The 25,535-nt window shown below is 35.8% G+C and overlaps 1 protein-coding gene across 12 annotated transcripts in view; it reads right to left on the bottom strand.

Moving 5' to 3' along the window:
• The window catches only part of POSTN (periostin), a 39,841-nt gene extending 16,605 nt beyond the window's left edge, over positions 1 to 23,236 (bottom strand). For 6 of the 12 annotated variants that reach the window (XM_086771932.1, XM_010129869.2, XM_086771934.1 and 3 more), the window contains exons 1-12: positions 22,850 to 23,236; positions 21,232 to 21,330; positions 13,526 to 13,590; positions 12,064 to 12,221; positions 11,246 to 11,410; positions 10,377 to 10,523; positions 7,710 to 7,851; positions 5,189 to 5,401; positions 4,898 to 5,032; positions 3,897 to 4,045; positions 3,208 to 3,344; positions 2,325 to 2,455 (exon numbers count right to left, since the gene is read on the bottom strand). In XM_086771932.1, the coding sequence (XP_086628058.1) occupies positions 2,325 to 2,455; positions 3,208 to 3,344; positions 3,897 to 4,045; positions 4,898 to 5,032; positions 5,189 to 5,401; positions 7,710 to 7,851; positions 10,377 to 10,523; positions 11,246 to 11,410; positions 12,064 to 12,221; positions 13,526 to 13,590; positions 21,232 to 21,330; positions 22,850 to 22,971 (1,663 nt within the window). In that variant the 5' untranslated portion in view covers positions 22,972 to 23,236. The remainder of the gene's footprint in view (positions 1 to 2,324; positions 2,456 to 3,207; positions 3,345 to 3,896; positions 4,046 to 4,897; positions 5,033 to 5,188; positions 5,402 to 7,709; positions 7,852 to 10,376; positions 10,524 to 11,245; positions 11,411 to 12,063; positions 12,222 to 13,525; positions 13,591 to 21,231; positions 21,331 to 22,849) is intronic. The other 6 variants (XM_086771930.1, XM_086771931.1, XM_086771939.1 and 3 more) reach the window with 3 other exon arrangements.
• Positions 23,237 to 25,535: the final 2,299 nt, after the last annotated feature.

Here is a 25,535-nt window from a genome sequence, read left to right as displayed (position 1 = left end):
GAACTACAGCTAAACAAGTGAAATAATTATCCTTTTATGGCAACACCCTTCTGAGATGACTGGGGATAACTCACAGCTCTTTACATACACGCATCTTCTCCCATGTGGGGCAGGAGAATGATGCTGTTTTCTTCAGCCAGAAAACATGGAGTCATTTGGAGAACTGCTTTTGTCTGTTCTCACTGAGAACAGACATAGCTTGGAGAAGCTGGGAAAGGAAAAAAACCCTATTTTATGGACGATTTCCATATATCAAAGTTTGACATTCCTATTTGGGAAGGAAAACAAAAAAGACAACACTTTTGAGACTGTCTTAAAAACAAAATGGATTCTGGAGCCCAAATTAATGTCCCGACAAGGCTTTCTAGTGCTCTGGGTCCATGGAGGTTCAGAGTCACAGGATGGGCTACAGGAATACCTGTAACCTCTCCAAGAGACGGGGTATCAAGTAGAGCAGTTTTAAAAGACATCTGTTTGCCATCACATGGAGTTTTGACTATGCAATTACAAGTTTCATATTAGCATTACACGCTGGTATTGATGGTTATTAGGAGTTTCAGACTTTTTTTCCTGGTGTTTCTTTCAGTGAACATTTTCCTTTTTTCTGCTTTTTGCTTTGATCACTGATATTACTGCAATTCACTTTACTACTGAAGTGCAATTAAACGTTATTTTTCTTCCTACTAAATTAGCACTGAGATTTTGTGACTAGGCCGTTAATAGATAGTGTCGAGTTACATAAAAAGCCTAAATAGGGCTATTCAAAATCTGTTTTCACAAACTATCACATTACCTTTATTCTATGCCACAATGGCTACTGATTATAAATAAGCTTTTTTTTATGTCTTTCTTATAGATAAACAAAGTATTTCTTTACATTCTTTAGAAAAATTACATTTTTAAGGTTTAATTTTTACGGAGAAAGCAACTTAATGTCTTTAAAGAAAGCCAAGAATTCCAGAAAGCAATCTGACACAAAAAAAATTGGCCATACTGCTGCTGCTGAAAAAAAAAAAAAGAGTGTAAATTAAAATCTTATTTGCCAAGGAAAGCAAGTAGAAACTGAGTCACAATGATAGGAAAAGCTAGTACATAAAGTCTCTTGAAAAGCAGAACGGCAAATATAATTTTGTTCTTAGTTATAGAAGTAATCCAAAATGGTATGGGCCTTGGGCACGATGTCAAGTTGTGAATTGAATTAAAAAATAATAGACCAGATAAACTCAATCTTAGGCAAAAAAAAACCCTATATACTCCAACAAAACAGAACAACAGCATTGATCCAGTTACCACAGTTCACAGCCTTGAGACAAGCTTAATTTCATTTTATAGCTATCTCGTGTTAGTCATTTAGGCTATCTGTTAATTTAATGTTAGTCACTAGAGACACACCAGACTAGAAGATAATTTAGACTACTATCACAACTTTAAATGGCTGAAGTGATAATTCAAATTTACAGTGCCCCATTAATGAGTTAAAGGCTGGGCTTGCTGCTTATCAATGCTCTGAGCTGGAATTTTTGAAGTCATTAAGGATTCATGGATTTGGCTTCATGTCTTTGAACTTTAATCTGAAAAATACAGGAGTGGAAAATGTGACTGACCTTCAAGACAATCACTCCTTCCATGTTTTTGCAGTGTTCAAATTCACATTGCTCTCAAATATACTAAAAATATTTAGAGTGCTATGGCCACAGTCTACGCTTCTAGTGGGAAATTTTGCGAGAGAGTTTGAATAGTTTCTTCTCTTAAAGAAACTACTTTTAATTCTTGTGAAAAATCTATAATTCCAGAGTTTAAAAGTGTAAAATGGAAAGAAATTACATAAATTGGTATTTAGCAATATATATTCAATATCTAACTTTTAGAGCACAGATGATATTGGACATTACTGGGTGGAGGTAGAGAAGAGAAAGGAAAAGAAGATAGGAAAGTCGGTGCTGCGTATCTTTTAATGCAATGGTCACAACTAGAAAAGAAACACGATACAAGAGACTTTTTAGTTTAATAAACCTATAGCAAGACTGAATGATGAAAAGTTGAAGCTAATTAAATGAATGCAGATTTTAAGTGAGAAGTAATTACACTTTGGAATAATATATCAAGGAGTGAAATTTATATTTAAAATCAAGTTGAATGCTTTTTTTTTTTAAAAAAAATATTTTCTCTATCCCCCAAGAAGGAATTAATTTAGAGAAGTCCTATGACCCCCCCTATGCAAAAGTTACTATTTTATCAGATATCTTTTGTGCAAGAAATGGACTAGCCACCTTTCCCATCAATTTAAATTTTGCTTGTATTTCTAGTTTTCTTACATTACTTACTTATTAATATATCCTTATCATCGTCAGTCAAACCTTTAAAGGCATCATTAGTTGGAACAAACAGAGTCCATTCTCCAGGTCGTGACAGAATATCATCTAAATCTGCAGCTTTCACCAGACTGAGGAAAACGCTGTTTAAAACAAACAGATAAATCACAAACACATTCTGTTGAAGTGTAGTAACTATACTTGGGTCCAGACACTTAGTTTACTCATTTTTTTTCTGATAGTGCATCAATCCTGAAACGCTCTCACTATCTCCCAGAAATACAGTAGGGGAGGAAAATGAGGAAAAAAAGACAGTCTTAAGAGAAGCAGAGTGAGTAAAAAGGATTTGAGGGAAAAAAAAATAATTGGCAGTCTGGATCAGAGCAGAGTTCATGGAATAAACCTCTCCAATTCAAAGAGATGAAGGAAGGATGATAAGGGCAATTGGTGTCTCTAAGAGGATCGAGATACTTGCAGGTAGGGAATAGAAATATGTACTGGAAGGGCAGGCAATCTTGCTGCAGTCACATGGAATTGTACTACTCATTAATTAAATCTCCAGATTCTGCTGCATTTATAGCTCTGGATATGTCATCCATTCCATTTTGTCCTCTTACTCTTCTCATTCTGGTGTCTTACTGACTCCTATGTGCTGAAAACAACCCTTCTAGAATAAAGTCTGGGAGCCATTTCAGCATACTGCTTGGAGGTGAATATTTTTTTTCATTTTAATTCCACATCCCACTCCCTCTTTTTTTTTTTTTCTTGAATAAACTCTTCTCTGTCCCCTAAAATACAACAACCCACAGTCCACAACTATTTCTCAAACCAGCTATGCAGTATACACAGCTACCCTCTGTAGGAAAATCTAAGTGCTGTCAAAACTGTTACTCACCTAAAACGCTTATCATTTCTCAGCATTTCATGCAATGTCTTTTCTGCCGGATTGATGATCTGTCTGAAGATGTGAATAAAACCATTCCTTCCTTCTTTGCTTCCTCTAACCATGCATGAATTTTCAATACATACAGCCTGATTAAAAGAGAAACAAATGTAGCTATTCACACAATGATACACATTGAAATATATTTGATAAAATCAGATGGATGCATACTTCCCAATAGGCTCCTAAATTTAAAAATAATATTCATATATACTTCCTACAGTCAAATTGTGTGTTCTTGCCAGGAAATCTGGTATTGCTTGAGAAAGTAAAAGTGGCAAAATCTGGAGTAAGTTAATATGGTGTAAATAATTCTAAATTTGATTTTTTTTTTTTTTGCTTCCCTTGAGAATGTTCTTAATTAGTTCTGAAAACTAGCTTTAAAAACTGGTAATAAATGGAGTGTCAAATCTGGAATCCTGTTTCATTTTCCCAGAAAGTCTTCCACGCAAACAAAGATCCCATTGATAAAGAACAGATTTTCATTTTTTCCTAGCTTAGAAGCGTAAAGATTTTTGCTAGACAGTCATAATGGTAAATGCTGGAGGTTTCACTCAGCTTTGTCTTTCATTTTTTCATGATTCTTTATTTTCATAGTTGGGATACTGTTATGATATAATTAGAAAGCTCCCTTCACTTACTGTGCGATACACAAAGACTCTAAGCAGTTTTCCTCCAATTGTCTCCAGCTCTTGTCCGTTGTACAGTTCATTGAGACCAACTTTCACTTTAATAATGTGATTCTGCAGGATTGTTTTAAGAAGGCGTTGATCCATCCTTAAGGTGTCATCTACAAAGCCATTTAGATCTTAATATATAGTGATTTATATAGCGAATTTTCATTCAAATAAGACTAACTGTGGATGCTATATTAAAAGACCATGTAAATACCAAATCTTTCTTTGAAATGCTTGAGCTAAGGTTTGGACAGATCTATGTACACAGAAAATGAATTATTGAATATTTTCTGCAAATTGCCATTTCTTAAATTCACACATGAACTTTTGACATAGCTCAGTACATAATACAGTCTGTGATTTATATGTGGGCCTGCCTCATCTTCTGAATTACTGCTGAAGTTCTTTCTACAGCTTTTCCTTTCTGCATATGCACCTTAAAACTTTTCCAAATTTGCTTCTGTGGTGGTAAGTTAACACTCGAATTCTTGGGGGAATGGCAGGATGCCCATGTGGTCACTTCTGCAGATACGCAAACATCTGTTTTATAGTTTATTTATATCAGTTTCTTTCTGCTTTGATGTACTGGAAAACACTAACTTTCTCACAACTTTTTTTTTTTTTTAAATAAATGTAAATCTAATGTAAGTAATGCAAAGGTTAAGGGAACTAGCAATTCATTAATATCTTTCCTTTCCCCCAGTACGTCTGTGCATATTTTGTATCATATTTTAGTGATAATATTTCCATTAACAAATGATAAAAACAAGCTGAGTAGCCTAGTGGTTAGGCTTGTTTTGTCTTTCTGCACATCTATTTTTAAAGGATGAAGTATCTTTATTTCTGTACAGCTCTCTTTCCTTGGGACTTAGAACAAGTACTGGGACTTATTTGAAAATTTGTCAGGGTAATATACATTTTTGTTTATTTTAACATTCAAAGCATAGTCTTTTAAGGCTACTAACCTGAGAAAGCACCATTCAAAGGCACCAGGAGAGTGTATTGGCCTTCTGGTCTTAGAGAAGATGCGAGTCCTAGCTGTGCTACTAGGTCTGTAAAAGTAGTCTGCTGGGCACCTGCAAGCTCAATGACTTGCTTGGCTGCAAAGAGAGGAATAAGAGAGGGCATTTTGACACAAAATTTATTCATTTTCCTGATTTGGATTCTCCATGCTTATCCATAACAACATATATTAATCTAAGAAAGACTGTAGAAAACATCTTCACTGTAAGAAGTTATTCATACACATCACTGACCAGAATCAGGAATTAGCACTTCATCAATGAGGTGGATAACACCATTGCTTGTCACAATATCTTTGCGTTTCACCATCTTCACTCCATTCACAGTCAGACTTTCACCATCACAACCAACTTCAACTATGTTTCCTTCCAAGGTTTCATAGACAGCTCCACCTGTGATGGCTTCAGAGCACTGGAGAGTATTTAAAATATGGAACTTCACGAGAGCTGTGGATAAAAGAGCAAGAAGTTCATACATACGTGTTTGGTCACAGGTATTCATATATATATCTCTCACATATAGATGTGGGATAAATTATTACATCTACACTATTTCTAATAGTTTACTATCTTATCCACCATATTTGCTTATTTGTACTCATAGATTCTTCACAACAAAAATACTGTGTTATTTCAGGATTCTATTTTTAGTTATTGTCTCACATTAAAATTAGCAAAGATCCCTCTTTTCACCATTCTCCATTGAGATATGGCACAGTGACTTAATCAGTCTTTAATTAAATGATGGAGAACTTGTTTAGTGCAGTGGAGCTTATAAATGTGGAAAAGAACTTCAGCTAAATACTGCAATCCAGGAAGCTCCTGGCATGCAGTCATTTCAGGGGTAGACATTAGCATACATGTGATGCAAGATCTCAAAGAACACTAGATTCCAATGAAGATGGAGTCCAGGATTTAACATATTTGACCACAGAATTAAGTGGCTAGTTCCAACCTTAAGACTGATGCTCTGAAGTCTCAGTTTTCACCTGTTCTACCTGAAGAATTTATCTGAAGGCAAAACAATACCAAGGAAACACGTCCTTATGAAAGAATCAGTAGAGGCTCTGACATCTTAAATAGTCATCATAAATGGTCATAAACTGCAGTCTCAGAGTTCTGCTTCCGCTTTTTCCAGACACTCCAGACACTGCTTGTATGTGCATTTTTAATTACTTGCTCTTTGCGTAATTTAAAGAAAGAGAGGAGCTTTCAGTCCTACATGGCAGAGTAACTGCCCTTTCCTTGGTAAGAGAGGCAGATATTTGGCGAAATTTCAACTTTAATGATTCTAATGAGACCTCCATTTTTGTTTTAGCTGAAGTAAATTTTCCATGAGGTATAAATGCTCTTAGATAACATCAATTAAATTTAGATACCTACTTTCCGATGGCTTGGTTATTGTAGTATTCTTAGCCTTAAGTTTATGTAATTGCACATAAGGGTATTAAGGACTGTAATTGTTTGCTATTCACCATTCTAAATGAGCACAATTTAGATCTGAATTTATCTCATCTCTCTGTAGGCAGTTAACTGGTGCATTTCATCCAGAAGCCAAAGCTCAGCATGTAGGAAAAACAACTGAGACATCTCCACAGAGCAGTATATACCAAAGATCAGAATTAACCATTGGAGAAATACTTTTTTCCATTAGCCCTAGGTGATCAAGTATGTGGTCTTAAATCTGGTTGGATGAATATGTACTTAATTACAAAATAGGATTTTTATAAAATATATATTGATTTTCAATCTCTTGTCTGAAATCTAGAGTCAACATCATACTGTTTGTTGATCTTCTCTGTAAACTCCTTCAGTCTGGATGTGAGGAAAATTGCTGTCTCCTTTACTGTGAAAACCGAGTGGTGAAACAAACTACACATCCGTTGTGATACAGCACTTCGTGATACATTGTTTCAACCACTGATTAAGTTAATAAATTTGTTCAGACTATCTTGCAATTTCTCTGGCATGTTGTTACTAGCTCTTCAGTAAAAGGCATGGCAATGCGGTTCTAGTGCAGGCATTACTTGCATGGAAGTCAAAAAGGATCCTTCTACAGTTACGACAGGATCCAAAGTACTGAAGTCTAAAGGACTCAATTCTCAGTAGAAGTGACTTGGAGAGAGGCTCCGAGTTTGAAATATTTACTGATGAGCAGTAAAATGGACCTCTGGAAGCAGGAGTGGTCTGCATTTTTGTTGAAATGAAATAATCTCAGACTCACTCACTAATAGAAATATAGTCTTCTATTTCTTAGTGGTCCATTACATTACTGTTCACATAACAGACTGACTTAGTTATTATTTAGCTTTACTGTAGTTCTCAGAAGAATAAGTGTGCTGATGGTTATAGTTTGTCAGAATATACAGTGTAAAATTCAGTTCAACTTGCAGGGCAGAAATTGCCTTTTACAAGAACATGTCCTTTTTGCATGAAAAAGCTGTTCATGAGAAAGCTATGAGAGAATCCTACATTCAGATAGCCCTGCATTTCTAGAGGCCGGAATCTCTATTGGAACTATGCAGCTGAACATCAATGTGCCTTTATTTTCAATTTCCTTTAAAATGATTTGGAAAATAAGTTTTCAGTGAATTTGAATGCTGAGGTTACTGGAAAAATCAGAGACAGAAGAAATAACTTCTGCTATATGTATAAAAGTACAGGTGCTTAATTTCAGAGCTAATAGCAGAATGTAGCTTCTACCTCCTGATCTACTAATCTGTATTTCTCATTTGCAAAAAACCAGGAAACATACCTTCTGACGCCACCTTGTCACCCATGATTCTTTCCAAGACTCCCCTTGGAAGTCTCTCAAAAGCTTCATTAGTAGGAGCAAAGAGTGTGTAATGACCAGGCCTTCCAAGAATATCCAAGACATCTGATGTGATGGCAGCAGCCTAGAAAATAAATTTGGCTATTAACATGAGTTATTTAAAATATTATTCAGATACATTAACTGTCTAGTTTCACCTAGTGCCCACAGGTACTTTAATGCTAGCCTGAGAAAATGTTATAGAAAGATGTGTTAAAATATGTAATTAAAAAAAAAAGGAATAGAAAATTAATTTTGTGGGTAAAATGTGTCTTGATATACCACATTACATCCTTAATTTAGCACATAGCAATTAATAAATTCTGATAGAGGTGACAACAGAGCAGAATTTTTTATTCTTATTGACTGAATTTTTAAATGAAAAATGTGAACATATAGGTTTTAATAAATTAGATCAAAGCAACAGTCTATCAAAGCTCATAATTTCCCCCTGAAACAATTTAAAATGTGTATGACTAATTAGATTAAATACAAGGAGGAGGTTTTGAATCACAACAGAACGCTGAGGGGCAACCTCCTTACTCTCTACAGCTTCCTGAGGAGGGGAGTTGGAGAGGGAGGTGCTGGTCTCCTCTCCCTGGTATCCAGTGACAGGACTCTTGAGAACGGCTCAAAGCCAGTGGTCAAACACTGGAACAGGCTTCCTGGAGAGGTAGTCAATGCTCCATGTCTGTCAGTCTTTAAGAGGCATTTGGGCAATATCGTCAACAACACGCTTTAACTTTTGGTCAGCCCTGAAGTGGTCAGGCAGTTGAAATAGATGGGCGCTGTAGGTCTTTTCCAAGTGAAATATTCTGTTCTATTAATCTCAGGCTTTGAGGTCAGGAAGTTATCTCCAGGTTTTTAATCCCTAAAACATTACTCATCTCTGGATATTAAAAACTAAAGTTAAACACAGTTGATGAAAAATTATCTATTTTCTAGTATCGAAGAAGAGGTAAGCAGTCTGAACTAAATAAAACCCAATTCAGTGTTTTTTAAAAAAATATAATTTCCCTTTTATTCCTTCAATAAATCTTCTTAACTTGCTTATAAATCTCGTCCGTATAACCTGGTAATTTGAGTGTTTCCATTATTGGATTAATCCTATAAGAGAATACTATTACAATATTTATTTCTTTGGTGGCTGCCATCTGTCCTCATTAAAATCAAAGACTGAAGAAAAAGAACAATGTAAGAAATGTAATCAAAGATATTTTGAGAATATGTGATGGTCTAAAGGGTAATATGATAGACAATGCCAATATAAATTAAGAACAGACTTTCTAGAAAAAGGATGTATGCAAATTGAACACATCTGGACCTGAGTAAAGAATTTTCTCGTTTAAATGTGAAGTACTATTAGCTTAACCTAGGACAGAAAGATAAAGTGCATATGAAACTGGCAGACTGAAAGACAGGAGTAACCATCTTAAAAGAAGGTCATACTAGAGTCTCAAGGCTCATTTTTTTTAATGGTTTCATTAGCACACTTCCTTTTGGAACCAAATTAAAGCAGTATGAAGTGCAGAGGCAGGCCCACAGGAATTAGCAGGTGTATATGCTATAAACACAAACTTCACCCTTTGAAAAGTCAAAAAGGCAGAGTGCAGTGTAGTGCAACTGAAAGAAAAAAAAAACCACCATGATGCTAGCATGTATGCTGCAAATCAGTAAGTTTTTTTTCAAGCAGAGTTAGGAAGGTATGGAAGTTAATACAAAAGGAATAGGTAATATCTTATCTAGGATTAGGTGAAAATGTCTCCTTAGAGTTTACAAAAGTTAAGCCCAAATAGAAGAGATACAAGAAAGAATGCACAGGAAAAATGCACAGGGCTTCTTTTTCAACTGGAGACTAGAAAGGGTTGGCTTTTATATTCAGTTTTTTAAGAGATTAAATTATGTGGTCGCCTGTAAGTGTCATGGACTGGATTTGGGGGATTCAGAGGGTCTTTTCCAACTTTATGCCTCTCATTTAAAATATTTTCTTTTTATTTGTTGAGGAGCTGGAGGAGGAAAGAGGACAACAACTATTTGCAAAACCATGGCATATTAAGAAAATATGTGCAGCATGAAGTCCCATTACAGTAGGTAGACACATCTTCTAGAAAAAGGAGAAATTAGAAACACAGACAGAAAAATATCGGCTTCCTCTCTGCAAGAAAAACCTTCCTACATGTCTCTACTGGTATTCTGAAACTTACTATGAGTCAGGTTCTGGAATTTATTTGGGTTTTTTTTTTGCTATTTCCTATAATCCATTTTGAAATTATTCTTATTTATCTAGCACCAGAGATTGAAGCTTACTTCATTACCTCAGAGCTTGAAGAGAAACACACACTTTTTTTTTTTAGGTACAGGGACATATTCTGTCCTATTGATGTGGTCTTATTTGATCCACAAAACAGCAGAAGCAAACCCCTTATGTAAAATATACTTTGCCTTTTTATAAAGTTAGATTTGCAATATTGGTTCAAGTTCTCAATTTAATTTATTTCTGTCTCTTACTGAACTAACCCTTCTTACTTCCAGGTCTCATACACAAATAGAAAAGAAAGAAGAAAAAAACCTAAAAAAAACCCAGAGAAGTGTTTTTATTTTTTGTCTTACTCTAAGAGATGAAAGATCATCCTCAACTTCAATGAAATCTTGAATGGTATTTCCAACAGCAGTCAGGACGCGATCAATGACATGAACAACACCATTGGTAGCAATTTGGTTGCCGTGGATGATCCTGGCACAGTTAACAGTAACAACCTATATTTGAAGAATCAAGCAGTAGAAGATGAAGCATTAATTTGATCATACACTCGGAAGCTGATTCTTAAAGATTGGCAATGTATGTACTGTACATTATGTATTCACTGTTCTTTCAGGTTTTATTTTAAATTTTAAGTAAAACCATGTCAGATTGGAAAGGCTGGCTAAACCTCTGGAAGGCTAGTAGTGGACTTATTCAGGCTACATTTATTTCATAGTCATGTTTTATTCGTAATTGCAATTATTCAGATTTGTTTTCCAGTACTGGTTAATATGGTCATTGTATAGGTTTTTACTGATGTAAACTGCAGGCCAACAAAAACATCTCCATGCATTTAAGGCAACAAAGATGAGTGACTTGACTGGGAGATTTCTAGAATTTATAAAAATGATTTTTTTTTTCAGCCAAATATTGGATGTGTGTCCCCTGCAATCTTAAATGCTTCTACTATGCACTCCAATCCAAAGAAAAGATTTGATTTAATATTATTTAATACATGCATGAAGATTAATCATAGATTTTGCTCTCAGATTTATTATGATCATGTATTTTGGCCACAAAAGTCTTTGTCTTTTAGGAAGAAAGTTCATTGTCATATTGGACTTGCTAGATGTTGAACTTTCTATAATCTATTTTCTCAGCTATAGAAGGAAGTAAAGAAAAGAGTAATGGCTATAACTGAATAATTATATTAGGGAAAAAATAAGAATAGACTTACCCCATTAGGATAATGGTTAATAATCAATTTCTGGTCATTATACATAGACACTAGAGTCATGCCATTCTTAAGATCTTTTGTCAACATGCGTTTGTTTACCATATGGTGGTGGAGAGCATTATACAGTTCAATATTTACATTGTCAACCAAATTCCTATGAATTTCCTGAAAAGAAAGGAATTTAATTAATTAGAAGCTTCAAAACATTCTTCCAGTTGGAAATATGTACATATTGCTTTACTATAACACATGCTTTCAATATATTCAACAATGGATATTTCCAGTTAGGAGACATGACTTTGATATCTATCAGCCTAGCTCTACTTAAATGATGTTTTATTCTGATTTGCTCACTAATGGAAGACGAAGTCTCATCACAGATAACTCATTGGAGGAGCTCTGGTTCAATATTTATTTAACTAAAAATATTACTTAAAGAAGGACACTTGAACCACTGACAAAGTACAATTATACTCCACATGATGTAATTGCTGGAATTCCTGTTAGTTTCCCTAAAACTACACTAATAATACCAATCATTAATAATTGTCATGCAGATGCTTAAATAAAAAAAAAAACACTTACAGTTACTTAGTAGTCCTGAAAATCAATTCAGGTTCTCTAGCTTCAGCAATGCATATTAAACATGCAAATTCTTTTATTATAACTTGTGTAATGTCCTTTTGTATCTAAAATATCAATATTGTTTCTAGTCTACCTTATCATAGACAAGTTGTTGCAGCTGAAAGAGAAACATAACTTTAACACATGCACACACACACACACACACACACACACACACACACACATAGACTCACTGAATTTAATTCCTCCCAGGCTTCGTTGCTTGGTGCAAAGAATGTGAATGATCCTCGTCCCTCAATTTCTTCTCTCAGCTTTGATATGTCGGAATACTGCTGCGTGGAGGTAGCTCCCACAATACCAAGTGTACCATATACATGATCAATAGGAGCAACTGAAATAAACATGCGATAAGAATACTGTAAACTTTTCAGTCATCCAGTTTCTTACAAATACACTTTGGTTTTGTTTTTTTTTTTATTTATTTGGACAATAGTATTGCCTTTCTGAATCTCTTTAAATCATTATTAAAACAACATGCTTGGATTACAATTCCATTTTCCACATACTCAAAAACCATCTGAACACATCTGCTTGTTATTTTTTTTGTTTGCTTAAACCAAAACAAAATATTGTAATGTTTTCTTTAAAAGAGTTGTCTTATTATGAGTAAAACCTAACCTGAAATGGAAGCCTATCCATTGAGGACCTTTCAGAGAGGACATAAGTAAATTCCATCTATAATAACAAAAATTTCAATGGAGTGGGTCTCCTTTGGGCATAGTGGACCAGAATTCTTCTTGTGAGGCCTTTTGCTCTTCCAGTCTGTGGTTTGTGCATGCATTGATTCATCCAGAGAGTAAAAGTGGCCATAGTCCCACAGTTAAAACACTGCTACATGACAGCAGGATTCATCTCTCCTAATTCTAGGCATCTAGAAGTGAAGCATCTGCATGCCAGCTCGTTGTTCTTGACTATTTTTATAGTAATGAAGAGGAACGGGTAATTCCAGAGTGTGACTGACCTTATCCTAATGTAAACATCTAAAGTGAGATTAATTAATCTAAAAACGCTGAACTCTGCCTTAGATATGTCTAACTGCATTACTGAATGTAAAATGATTACTTCAGATATAGGGATCTAAAGTTATGAAATATATTCCTTCTCAGATTACTCATTCCTGCTGCAATTAATTTTATTTATGCAAAATAGAATAGTACAAACAGAAAAAAATCAATAATTCCTGTCTTCATTTGCACTCTTTCTTAGTTTATTTAAAGGCTATAACACTCTTTTAGTAAAGAAGATTCAAGTCTTCTCAGGAAAGGGAATAAATAGAACTTAGATCTGCTATACCTCATGTCCTGAGTTTCTGACCTCACTGGCACAGTTTAGGTTATTCTAGGGTGAGATGGGAATAGGAATAAAAGTTCTTTGGCAGCTTTGGGTATTGAAGACATTATTGTTCCTCTCCAACCTAGCAGCTGTAAGGAGCTGTGAAATGCAATCTAAACTGCACGGTAAATTCAGTGACAGCTGCTTTTTAACTGTGTTGACTGTGTGCAAATGAAGCTATGTATTCTCAGGCAGTAATTCTTAAAAAGAGGCGATCATTTCTCAGGATAGCCATCTTTGAAAGTCTCCTGTGTTGTAATGCTTCTCATATACTGTTTCATCCATATGAAAATAAGCTTGTACCTGCAGGACATCCTCTCATACCATCCATCTTCATGTAGCCAGGACAGCACTCATATAAGACAGTTCTGTGGGATATAAACAAAACCACAATTAAATAATATACAGTAGAAGTGTATACTAATTTTAGCTGAGTCTAATTTTAAATTTTTTTTAATACTATTTTTTCATTGCTAAGTATACACTCTCCAGATCTTCATCCCATTTTATCATTCAACCTTTTCTATATAGAATACAAATTGGCTGTAGTTTACTAAATGTAGGACTTTTGAATTTACAGTATGAGTGCTGTCATTAAGTTTAAGTATTAGGAAGGAACAAGGGGAGAGTATGTGGAACTCATGTAGAATTATTAAAAGATGATGTGACTAGAATAGCAGATGAAGAGAATTAACTTAAATGGTCTATTTTGAAATATTAGATGGGATTGAAGAAAGGAAAAAATAAAAAGAGTGGGGACTTTCAGAGAAACTGATGGCAGCAAGGTTTCAAAGGAAAAATAAAATAAATAAAGGAACTGAAGAGAAATTAAAATGAAAAAAACTACCTGAGGCCACCTACATACTGGATAGAGGATTTAGGTACAGGTATTTAGGAGAAGGTCCTGTGCATTACATGCTGACAGAAAGTGGGATGGCAGAGGCTCATTTTATCAAGGAAGACTTTGAAGAAGCTCAGGAATGAGAGAGAGAACTAATTAAGAACAGACATAAAGCAGATCATAGAGAACTCAAGACTGGATGGATGGGCACAAGGGAAAATTCACTGGTAAATGTAGTGAGGATGAAAACCAGACTGCAACAAATCAAAAACAGAGTTAAAAGAGCATATTATCACAGCATACATAGAATTCAGCAATACCAGGGGCCAGGAACTCTCATATAATTGCGTTAATAAAATATTCCTGTTCTTGAATAGGAATAAGCTATACCTAACAGCACAACAGGGCTAACTGATAATTCTATATTGTAACACTCAGTTTAGCACTGAAGGTCTTGTAAGATACAATGTCTTCTTAACTAATCTGACAGAAATAAAAGCTGTACCATAAATCTACTTGACAAATTATCCTCTCTTACATGAAAGTGCAAATTCACTGAAGTTATCACAGACTTGCTTTTGGCTGCTCAGGAGAGGGAATGCCAAAAAAATTATACAATCTTACCAAAGTCTAAAACATAAACTTTAGGACATTAGAGTTCAGATATTAATTTTCAAATTATGGTACACTGTGAATTACAAGGAAAAATTGCCATCACGGTTTTAGATAATAGATTTATTTTTATAGGTGTGGCTGATGTTGGCAAAGCTAGAGTTCTGAAGGTTTTTCTAAGTCTTTACCACTACATTCCAGCTTTTAATTTGTAGATTCTTTGGTGGCAGCTGAGTACACTTCTCTCATTTTTCTGAACTAAAGCTGACAAAAGATTAACCACAACCACATTAAAATGAATAGCTTATTTTACTGAAAAGTTGAACTTAAGACCTTCAATATATTAACTACTTGAAAAGATTAAAAAATAAAAGTATTTTATATAAAAAGTGTGTTATTATTGGAAGAACAATAGGATTACAAAGCATGATTTTAAAAGTGAGCATTATAATTCCATAATTGACAGCAATCTGATAGAGCTGGTGAAAATTACTGACTTTTTTTTTTTAAAAAAACACGGTCTTTCATTTCTTTGTGCTATGAAAATATTTTGTCTCCACTCCCTCATCTACATATACACACAAGACATATTAACCCTTCTGCCATGTGCACCTTTTCAACTGAGAAGCCATGTATCAAAAGTATTTGTATAGTTCTTCTATACATCTCTTTCTGTAAAGCAATTTGCTGATTGGCTATTTCTTGGGAATGCAAGAATAGCATACAGCTTAGGCTGCAGATTTTCTAACTAATCAGGAAATTAACCTTATACTGTTCCTCCGTGTTGCATCCCTGCCAGAAGTTAATAAAAAAAAATAATCTAATTAAAGAAAATTATGTAACAGAATAGAAGTCAGAATATCTCCCAACTCTGTGAACTGCTTTGTCATGAAAAAATATTTTTTCTTTCCATGAAATAGAAAATATCTCCCCCTCAGCCCCTGAGTAACTATGAAAGACTGCAGTCTTAATTAGCTTTTGGAAAAAGGAAAGAGGAAGCTGAGTCATAAGACATGGCAAGCTTAGTCTTCTTACCATATCCAACAATGACACAATTAATGAAAGACAGAAAATCGGCTGAAGAACATAGATAAGAAACAAAATGCTTCTTCAGCCAAGCATTACAAGATCAGTGCGTTTTTTACCATGTGACTTGTTATGTACAGCCCAGGCTTTTTTTTTTTTTTTCAGTCATCAAGGGTTACTGTAAGTTCCTACTTACAGTATTCATGTTCCCTTACAGTTGACTGCAATTAGAAGGTCCATGCATCAGCTGTGCTCAAAATGTAGTGAGAAAGATGGAATAGGAGAAAAAGGGTCTGTATGGAGGATCCCACGATAAGGTTAGAACCAGATAAAACTCAGTGCAAGATGCAGTTCCTCAGCACCACTCATGTATTGACACTGTGCACAGGAGAAGTACCATCTCACATCATAAGTCATCCTCATCTGTATCTGCCTACTAGTTCAATATAAGATAGTGCACAGGCGAAGAAAGCAGTTACTCAGATAATAAGCAATGCTGCCTTCTTAAGCTTTTGGTGTTGGTTTTTTTTTAATTTTGGGGTGGTCTGCTTTTTTTTTTTTAATTTGATTGCTTGTTGGTTTTTTTTTTAGCACAAAGTTGTTCTGATCTCATCCAAAGGAGTATATTCCAAAGGAAAAGGGGAAGAGCTACACTACCTTATGTCCTTGTTATTCTTGGCTAACAGAGCCAGTTTTCAGTTTATTTAGATCTCATCTATTTCTACTCCTTACTGGCATGGAGATAAAACACAGCATAGAAACAGTGGAAAGACTGTCCAATAGGCCTTGATTTTAGCAAATCTTTAAGTTGCATTTCAATTGGAAATTCACAGCAGTGGACAGGAAGTGTAAATAATAAAAGCATTCTTAACATTTTATAGATCATATATACAAGTTAGGGAGAAATTGTTAACATGGAGATATTAACATGAGAAGAGTCGTTATCCTCTGGATTAGCAAGTAACCTCTTTAGTCATGTCTGCATTTCTGGTTTGAGTACACAGAGTTTAAAACTCCCATTAAAAGGTAAGACTAAGTTATAACAGATGCTGTATTACAGCCACAAAAAGATCCCCAGGTGTTCTATGACTTAACATACTCCCATACACAGATTTCACCCTCTAGCCTTGCTCTCTGAGTGCTTGTACAACAGTAGGAGTGTTAAAAGAGAAGGAAGAAGGTAGGTGATAATTTTGTGCAGACTGTCACGCCCAAATCCACTCAGCCCCACTTGCTAAATGGCTTCCTCTGTCTGGCTGTAGCAGGCCTTTTGCTTAGGGCCTTACGTAGGCTCTTTAAAATGTTTTAGATCTTAAATTCCTCTAAATTCTAGTCAGTGAAGAGAACAAAGTCACCACCTGACTTTAGTTCAATGAGTCCAAACTGTCTATTGTTTCCAACTATTTTTCCTGGCACATGAATCACAGAATAGAATCATAGAATCTTTAAGGTTGGAAAAGACCTCCAAGATCACCAAGTCCAACCATCAACCCAAAAACACCATGCATACTAAACAATGTGCTGAAGTGTCATGTCTACACATTCTTTGAACACCTCCAGGGATGGTGACTCCACCACTTCCTTTGGCAGACTGTTCCAGTGCCTGACCACTTTTTTAGTAAAGAAATTTTTCCTAATATCCAATCTAAACCTCCCCTGCCGGAACTTGAGGCCATTTCCTCTTGTTCCTATCACTAGTTACTTGGGAGAAGAGACCAACACCTGCCTCCCTACAACCTCCTTTCAGGTAGTTGTAGAGAGCAATGAGGTCTCCCCTTAGCCTCCCCTCCTCTAGACTAAACAATCCCAGTTCCCTCAGCCACTCCTCATAAGACTTGTGCTCCAGACCCTTCACCAGCTTCATTGCCCTTCTCTGGACATGCTCCAGCAACTCAACATCTTGTACTGAGGGACCCAAAACTGAACACAGTATTTGAGATGCGGCCTCACCAGTGCCAAGTATAGGGGCCCAATCACTTCCCTACTCCTGCTGGATACACTGTTTGTGATACAAGCCAGAATGCTGTTGGCCTTCTTGGCCACGTGGGCACACTGCTGGCTCATGTTCACCCAGCTGTATACCAACACCCCAAGGTCCCTTAAGGTGTCTCTCATTGCATAACTCATTTTACTTCTGGAGTTCAGCAAAGTAATGAACTCTGTCATCTTTGTGATGAGAGCAGACTTTCTCTCGTGCAAAGACATTACATCTATCTAGGAATAAAACCACAGGAGTAATTGTTTTCCAAAACTGACTTTGAGAATATCCGAGTTTTAGGCTAAGTAATTTTCAGGAAATATCCTTCTTCCTGATGTGTCTGTAGTGGAATAAAATGTAGTGCCAAAGAAGTTAGTGGTATGGCAAACTTTACTCGAAAGGTGAAGTATTTTGGATGACTTGCAGCACGTTGACTGAATAAAATGGGAAGTCAGTATTATAATGCCACCTGGAGGAGAAGGAAAGATTCTAATAAAAAATGTAAACCTATGGGTCCTGAAAAAAATTGAAAGTAGAGGTGGGGCAAATGACCACACACTGTAAATTGATTGACTGTATATTTATCATTATAGCCATTTATTACCATCATAAAACACATACAAATCTGTAATTTGTATGAAAAATGGGTTCTAATCTGTCTGGGTTTTCTTATAAAAACAAAGCCAAAAATCAGAATGGGAAAGACTGGTTAGGATTCCAGACAGTCAATTACGTTCCAAAGAAACTTCCGGGGATTTAGAATTATCAGATTGCTTGTCTGGGTAGGATGTTCATTATGATTTGTGCTACACCTACTCTAACTTACTGCTGTTAATTTCTTCCACCTCCTTAAGGAAGTAAGTAATTAGTAACCAATTAAGTTTACAACAGCAGAAAGCTTAGGGTAACAGTTTGGCCCATGGAAATCAGGTCTTTTTGTCGGCTCTGGTGGGGCAATGTTACCGTTCCTCATGTCTAGACTGACTTCAGAGTTGAGACTTCAAAGCTATGGGAGTGCTTGAAAGGCAAGGCTGTATGTTGGAATCAGTGCCTCACTGTGTCAGAAGTATAACTCAACTTCATTATTTTATGGTGTGCAGGCAGAGGACTGAAAACATTTTCTCAGAAAGAAAATGGAAGAAAACTCCCTTCTCCTTCCCTCAGCCTTTTTCCTGAGGATCCTTTCAAACACCATGTTGTGACACACAGCTTCTTTCATGAATCTCAAAAAATACAAAGCCTCTAATACCCAGCAGGAGCAGTAGACACCACAATCCAAACCCATTTCAGGTCCTTGCCTAACTACTATTTGATTTGCGTGTCTGATTTTAACAGTGCAAAAATCATTACTGGAGGTATTTTTCTCACATAAATAATGATATGGGAGTCTTAATCAGTTTTATATTTAGGAAGCATTTCCTTATGGAGAGTGTAGTCAAACACTGGAACAGGCTTCCTAGAAAGGTGGTCGATGCCCCAAGCCTGTCAGTGTTTAAGAGGCGTTTGGACAACCCCCTTAATAACAAGCTTTAACTTTTGGTCAGCCCTGAGTTGATCAGGCAGTTGGACTAGGTAATCGTAGGTCCCTTCCAACTGAAATAGTCTATTCTATTCTATCTAGTCTACATTAGTAAGTATAGAGATCATGCTCAAGAACTATGAATATAACGGTTTGTCAGCCAATACAGCTGAACCAGTCAAAAAGTGAAACAAAATGTGAAGTTGACTTTGAAGAAAAATGAAAAAAATAAATAGGAAAAAAGATACCTTTTTAATTACAAAAGTGTCATATGTGTAGATGCACTGAACAGAGCATGAGAGACTGCAGCCTTATTAGCACTGCTACTGATGTTTTGTGCCCCACCATTCCCCTGCAGAAGCCCAGATTGTGTCTCCATCTAATTCTTTGTAAACACAGAATTCTTTAACTTTCTGAAAAGAAACATTCAATGAATTTCACACAAGTTTACAAAGTCATATAGTTGCAGTTTTAACTTAGAAGTATTCTGTTTGTAAAAGCTCGCTTGGAATCAATGTGAGGTATGTGTAATTGTTTAAAGTTAAATTTATCTTTTTTTTTTCAGGAATCTCATTGTTTCTATATTTAGAAATACTTTTTTAAACTTGAAGAATGGACTGGAAAATGTGGATCTATTTACTAATTACTTTGACAATCAGGAGAATAAAAATATGACTCAATCATATTATCACTTCTTGTTCAAGCTCTCCTTCCTATTCCATTTAGTGAATTATTGTTGATTAGAAAAAACATTTTCAAGAATATTTAAGAGCTTGTTTACAAAGAAAGTAATCTTTGACTGGCTTATGTAGCTAACACTGTGGATATTTTACTTCCATATTAACCTCTGTTAAAGAAGCCCTTGGCACAGGAACAGAAAATCTCTATTCCACATTAGACTAACATCTAAAACAGTGTTTGATGTTTGTTAGGAGAACTTTAAATACAAATCTTACTTTAAATGGAGTCAAGTTCCTCATATACATAATTTGCACCTTGTATCCATATAACATAACCTCTTTATGGCACACAATCTCTCAGTGACTATGCATATTGTGTACTTAAATATTACTTAGTCACTTGGAAGAGTTTGGTGGGCTTTCACCAAGAGACTCCTAATACCCTAAGACAGAGTTGCAACTGGAGCCTGGACTCCCTGCTCACTCAAGACTTTCTGAAAATGTCACCCCAGACCTATTTGGACTCTGTAAAAGAGTAATGTAAAAATAAAAATAATGATTTCCTGTGACAACTGATGAGGAATTTATCCAAGTAATTGCATAACAGCAAGAGAAAATGTAGCACACTAGAAAAACATTAGTTTATTTTATTGGGTAAACAATGTTAGTATCTGTTAAATTATTCAATTCTAAGTGAGGCAAGTGGGGCAGACCAAGTTTAGGACCAAGGATTTTGTATGTGTTCACATTCTGAACCTACTCTATGGCTAACGAAGCAGTAGTAACTATTTTATCACAGAGAAGGCAATGACTGGCATTATGAGAAGTGACAATTGAAATACATACACAAGTTCCAAAAGAATGCCAAACTCAACCAGACTTAATCTGTACCCACAACCATTTTATTTTTTCTTTTCTGGAGAGGTGTGGTCTGAGCACAAAGGTGTGCTGGATAGTGCTGAGTTCTTCTCACAATTGGCCTATTAGGTTCCTCTGTGGTTTTGTGCTGGTCACTTAACCTCATATCTCTTCGTGTTTAAAATAGAGCTATGAATACTTAACTCAGAGAAGTATTGCTGAAACTAATACTCTCAAGCCTCTTGAATGTAAAGAGGACTACATACTACACTGTCATTTTCAGACTTTCCATTCCTTTTCTGATTATTTTGGCAACAATTACTGGACCAGTTATCCAGACGGTTTTAGAAACAGCTAAAGAGAAGCAGTAATCCTGTAAATTTTTCTTGTGCCTGCATTCAAAACAAAGTTAGTTTGCCACTGAGAAAAGGAGAGTTTTCTAATCATACGTTATATCCCAATGAATGGGGAATAGTTTTGAAACAGAAAACTTACGCTTTCTTTCCACAGATAGCTCCCTGGTACCAGTTTCTGCAGGTGCTGAAGTATTTCTTTTTTGTTCCCATAACTTGCTGAAGGGCACAGACATTTGGCCTATGGGTAGGAGGGAGAAACATTTTTAAAAGAAGTTTCCATACATCTTTGGAAAAACTTTATATAAAACAGCAGCAAATATAGTTTCTGTGGAGCAAGAGTAAGAAATGAACATTTGGCTTCAGTTCCTGGCACAGGTGTGTTTTTAAGCAACCAGAGTATAAGCTCCTGGGACTGCCCAGCTGGGCTCCTTGGCAAGCCCACCCTCCTAGCAGGGAGAGAGGGTTCCCCTCTGTTCTGGTTTGAACCCCTGCCTTTGATGGGCAGCTATCGCCAGCTGTGCCTATTCAAGTTTCAATATGCCTTACATTTCACCCTTCCCCCTGTGAAGTGCATTAATTGCCAGCCACCAAGGATGGAGCTGTGAATACCATCAGGCTCTTTTCATTAAAGTTTTTGTCTTGTACACATCTGTGCAGCTGAAGGTCACGGGGAGATGGGGAAGAAAAGTGCCTTGTTCCTTATGTAGAAGGAAAGCCTGTCTTCTGTAAATCAATCAGCTATTTTGATTACCAACCGTTTGGAGTACCGCAGGCACCTAAGTAAACATTCTGGGAATTACTGGGGACCAAAGGGTAAATTGGCATGTAAATAAAAAGAGTCACAGATTTCAAATGAAGAATACTTTTTCCTTAGCATGGTAGTGTACAGAAGAGGAATTTTTTAAGGGTAAATTCCATGGAGCAGACATTTTGTCACTAATTTTCATACTTCTACAATTAAAAAAAAATTACTAGTTCAAATGTTAGAACATATTTTACAACAGTGGGAAGTCAGTGGACATTTTTACTAAAATCTCGGGGTGGGAGTGTGTGTGTTTTTATAGCAGGCAGAGGGAATTCAACAAATGAAGACAGGATGGTAAAAAACTCTTATTCAAAGAACATTTTTTACTTAAGAAGACTGAAGGAAAATATGTTTAGATACATGTGTCTCCCTGACACAAGCTGTTAAAATTATTTCCATGTCTTCGAGCCGCCTGGCTTGTAAGCATTGTCTTTTGGGTACCCTGCCGAGCAGCTTGCCGCATTGCTCTAGTGGGAACAGAAGTTTTACAAAGGGCTCCTAGTGTATATTCATATGTTGTAAAGCATTTAAATAGAGTTCATGGTTTTCATTAGGATGGAATAAAGGGAGCAAATGCTGTGGAATAGGTGTTGACTCTATTCAAATATTAAAAAATGTATATTAAACATAGCGGATGTCCCATTAGATTAATAATGAACTGTAATTAACTTCAGTGATTCTAAAATGAATGTATTTTATTCACTAAGAAGTGGTGATTTTAGATTTTTCCACATTTTATGAAGTTTAATAGTATTCTGTCTCCTTTTGAAACCCCCTAGAAAGCTTTATATTTAGGAACAATTATTGTAAAATTAATTGAGAAATAATGTTCTATTTGAATGACAGTAAGAATTCAAAGTGAAAAATCATATTTAATATAATGTGAGAAGAAAGGTGAGAATAAAGATTAACAAGCACTCTTTTAAAATAGAAATAAAACACAGTTACTTACCCTTGGTCGCGTGCCCTTATTCGACTATGAGTTAAAATCTTGTCATAGTGAGCAGAAGCAGCTGCTTGTTCAAAAGCAGACAACAAAAAAGTGGAAAAGGTGAATAAGAAAAAGATCTTCATCTTTAGTCCTCTGTTGCTTCTGGCAAGTCTAGAAGAGAGAACTGGCAAAGGGTCTGGAGAGCTGACATTTTATATACATGCTGGAAGGTGGGAGGGAACCACAGGATCAACCTGAGACTTCGTACCACCCCACTTAGAATAGCAGCTTTCTCTGCCAGCTTCAGTAACCTAAATTAGTATTAACCATATAAACCATTTTTTTTTAATCCCCGATTGACTAATTTCTTCCTTATTACAGAAGGCTTAGCATTTTATTCTGCTGACACAACAGCAGAGAAAGTTTGAGAAGTTCAGACTTTGACTTATGATTTGGTATTTATAGCACTGAAGCACCCAGAGGTTGTGATTATTGCGTGTGGTTTGTTCAAACCCAGAGGAAGATGTTATCTGTTCCCACAAGAGCTGCACTGCTTTCCTTTTTTCTTTCCCATGTCCTCACAGTTATCACCTATGAGCTTTTTATCTAGTGAAGCTGATGAAAGTTCCAAGCGACACTGTTGTCAACAACCTGGAATAGCATTTTTGTCTTGAGAAAAAAAAAAAGCTATATTAACACACATTCCGATTATAGTTACACAATCAAATGCAGTATTAGCTTAAATATTCATTTAAATTCTAATAATAACAGTTGCTATTACATAATGCTTTTATTCAGAGCTTTATGTAATCATATAAAAATTACTGAATATCTGAAAATATGAATATATGCCTTTTTATGCTTATTCGTCAGTCTTTGGGACCCTCTTGTGAAGTAAATGGAAAATGTAATTTCAAACTGTAAATGAGGGAACTGAGGCAGAAGGGTGAAGTGACAGTCTCAAGCCTCCAGTAAAGTGACAGTCTTAAGGCTCTGGGGACAACCGGTGTTTGGACTGCAATCCAAGAGTTTGCAATTTTCATGTCAAGGAAAAAATTCTGCCATTTGTACAGAAGAGTTTGCATATGAATACAATTGGAAGGTATAGTCTATAAATCATTTCAGTTCTTATGAAGGTAGGGTCAGTTCTAATGACAGTACTTTCCTGTAGTTTCTTCCTTCAAATCGGAGCAAGGAGTGAGGTGAATACCTGGAAATGGATGCAGTATTGGACTGACACACCTGGAATCAACCTCTCATTATGGAACAGAGACAAATGGGGCAAAGAGTAGCGAACAGAGACAATGACTATTTCCTATAGGTTATAGGAAGGTTATAACTAGGCACAGGTATATAAACATTTGATGATTAAGGTCATGTCTTACATAACTATTGCACTTCAAAGTTTCCAAGGCTAAGAGCAGGGGCATTTGGTTAAATGGTAGGGGGACTTTTTTTCTACTGTGGCCTGAACTAATCCTACCTGCAAATGACTCGAGATAGCTCGTGGAAGTACCAGTACCTCTAGACTCACTATGCATGAAGTCAGTAAAACTCCATGCATGAAACCATCACCATCACACCAGTTGATGGAGGTGATGGGTCCACTCCTTTTTATCTCTTTCTGGTTTTTGCAGCAAGAAATACAGTGAGAAATATAACCTCTTAGATGGCTAGCTAAATTGACCTCAGTTGATTACTCTTTGCAGTTCTCATTCCAGATATGAAAAAATTAGAAGATACTCTGTTCATGTAAATTGACAAACTTCATAAAGTCCCAGAACAGTCCCAATAACTTGTCTTCTCAGGAGTGCCTGCCTCCTGAGTCTCTCATCTCTCAGCAGGGATCATGTTCTTCTCTTCCACACTTAACAAACAGCATCAAAAAATGAGTAGAAACTAATGCTGCTCCTGTTGTTTACAGATTAGTGACCCAGTCTTAAATTGCAGCAAAGATCATTCGTTAATGTGAGTGCCCAAGTAGAGTAGGCTATAATTCTTAAACTGATAGTTCTTATTAATAATAGCTTATTCTTCTCTGTTTCCACTTGTCTTTGATTCTGACAGGTGCTGGACATAATGGGAACAAATAGTGATTCCAAGACCATTTATCTTCCCACTTCCATACATTAATGTTATAAAATTCCCACAAAACTTTCCAATTCAGAGGTATAGAAGAAAAGGTCTGAAGGATTGTTATATATCAAACACATAACAGAAGCACAGAAAACAATGATGAATAAATATGCAAATACAAAATCATATTAATTAACCAAATTAAAGGATAATGAACATTAAACCTTATAGCAAGTGTGGTGAAATCATTATATATAATGAGGCAAATGTTAGTAAAAACTAAGTAAATGCAGACGTAAAGTTCACTGAAATAACATAGCATAGGGAGAGAAATAATGATCATAAGCTTGACTTTCTGCAAAATCTCTAAACAACTTAATGAGTTGCTCAGTTGCTCTGAGTGGTATAAATACACACAGATCCTAAATGGATAAAACATTAACTGGAAACGACAATTTTGAAAATCATCAACCCAATGGAAATTGCACAAAGTTACAATTTCAAAACTTCCAGTAAAAAAGCCTAAACAACAGAAAGTATCAAGAAGAAAAAACAGTTCAACTACATGAATCCTACTCCTCATTTATGTTTATGTCAGCCCAATTACACAAATAAATAATGAAGCCAGGTT

This window comes from Chlamydotis macqueenii, chromosome 1 (genome assembly GCF_036417535.1).
Source record: "Chlamydotis macqueenii isolate bChlMac1 chromosome 1, bChlMac1.mat, whole genome shotgun sequence".
Lineage (NCBI taxonomy): Eukaryota > Metazoa > Chordata > Aves > Otidiformes > Otididae > Chlamydotis > Chlamydotis macqueenii.
Note: the sequence above shows the minus strand (reverse complement) of the source record. Positions and strands in the feature narration are given on the sequence as shown.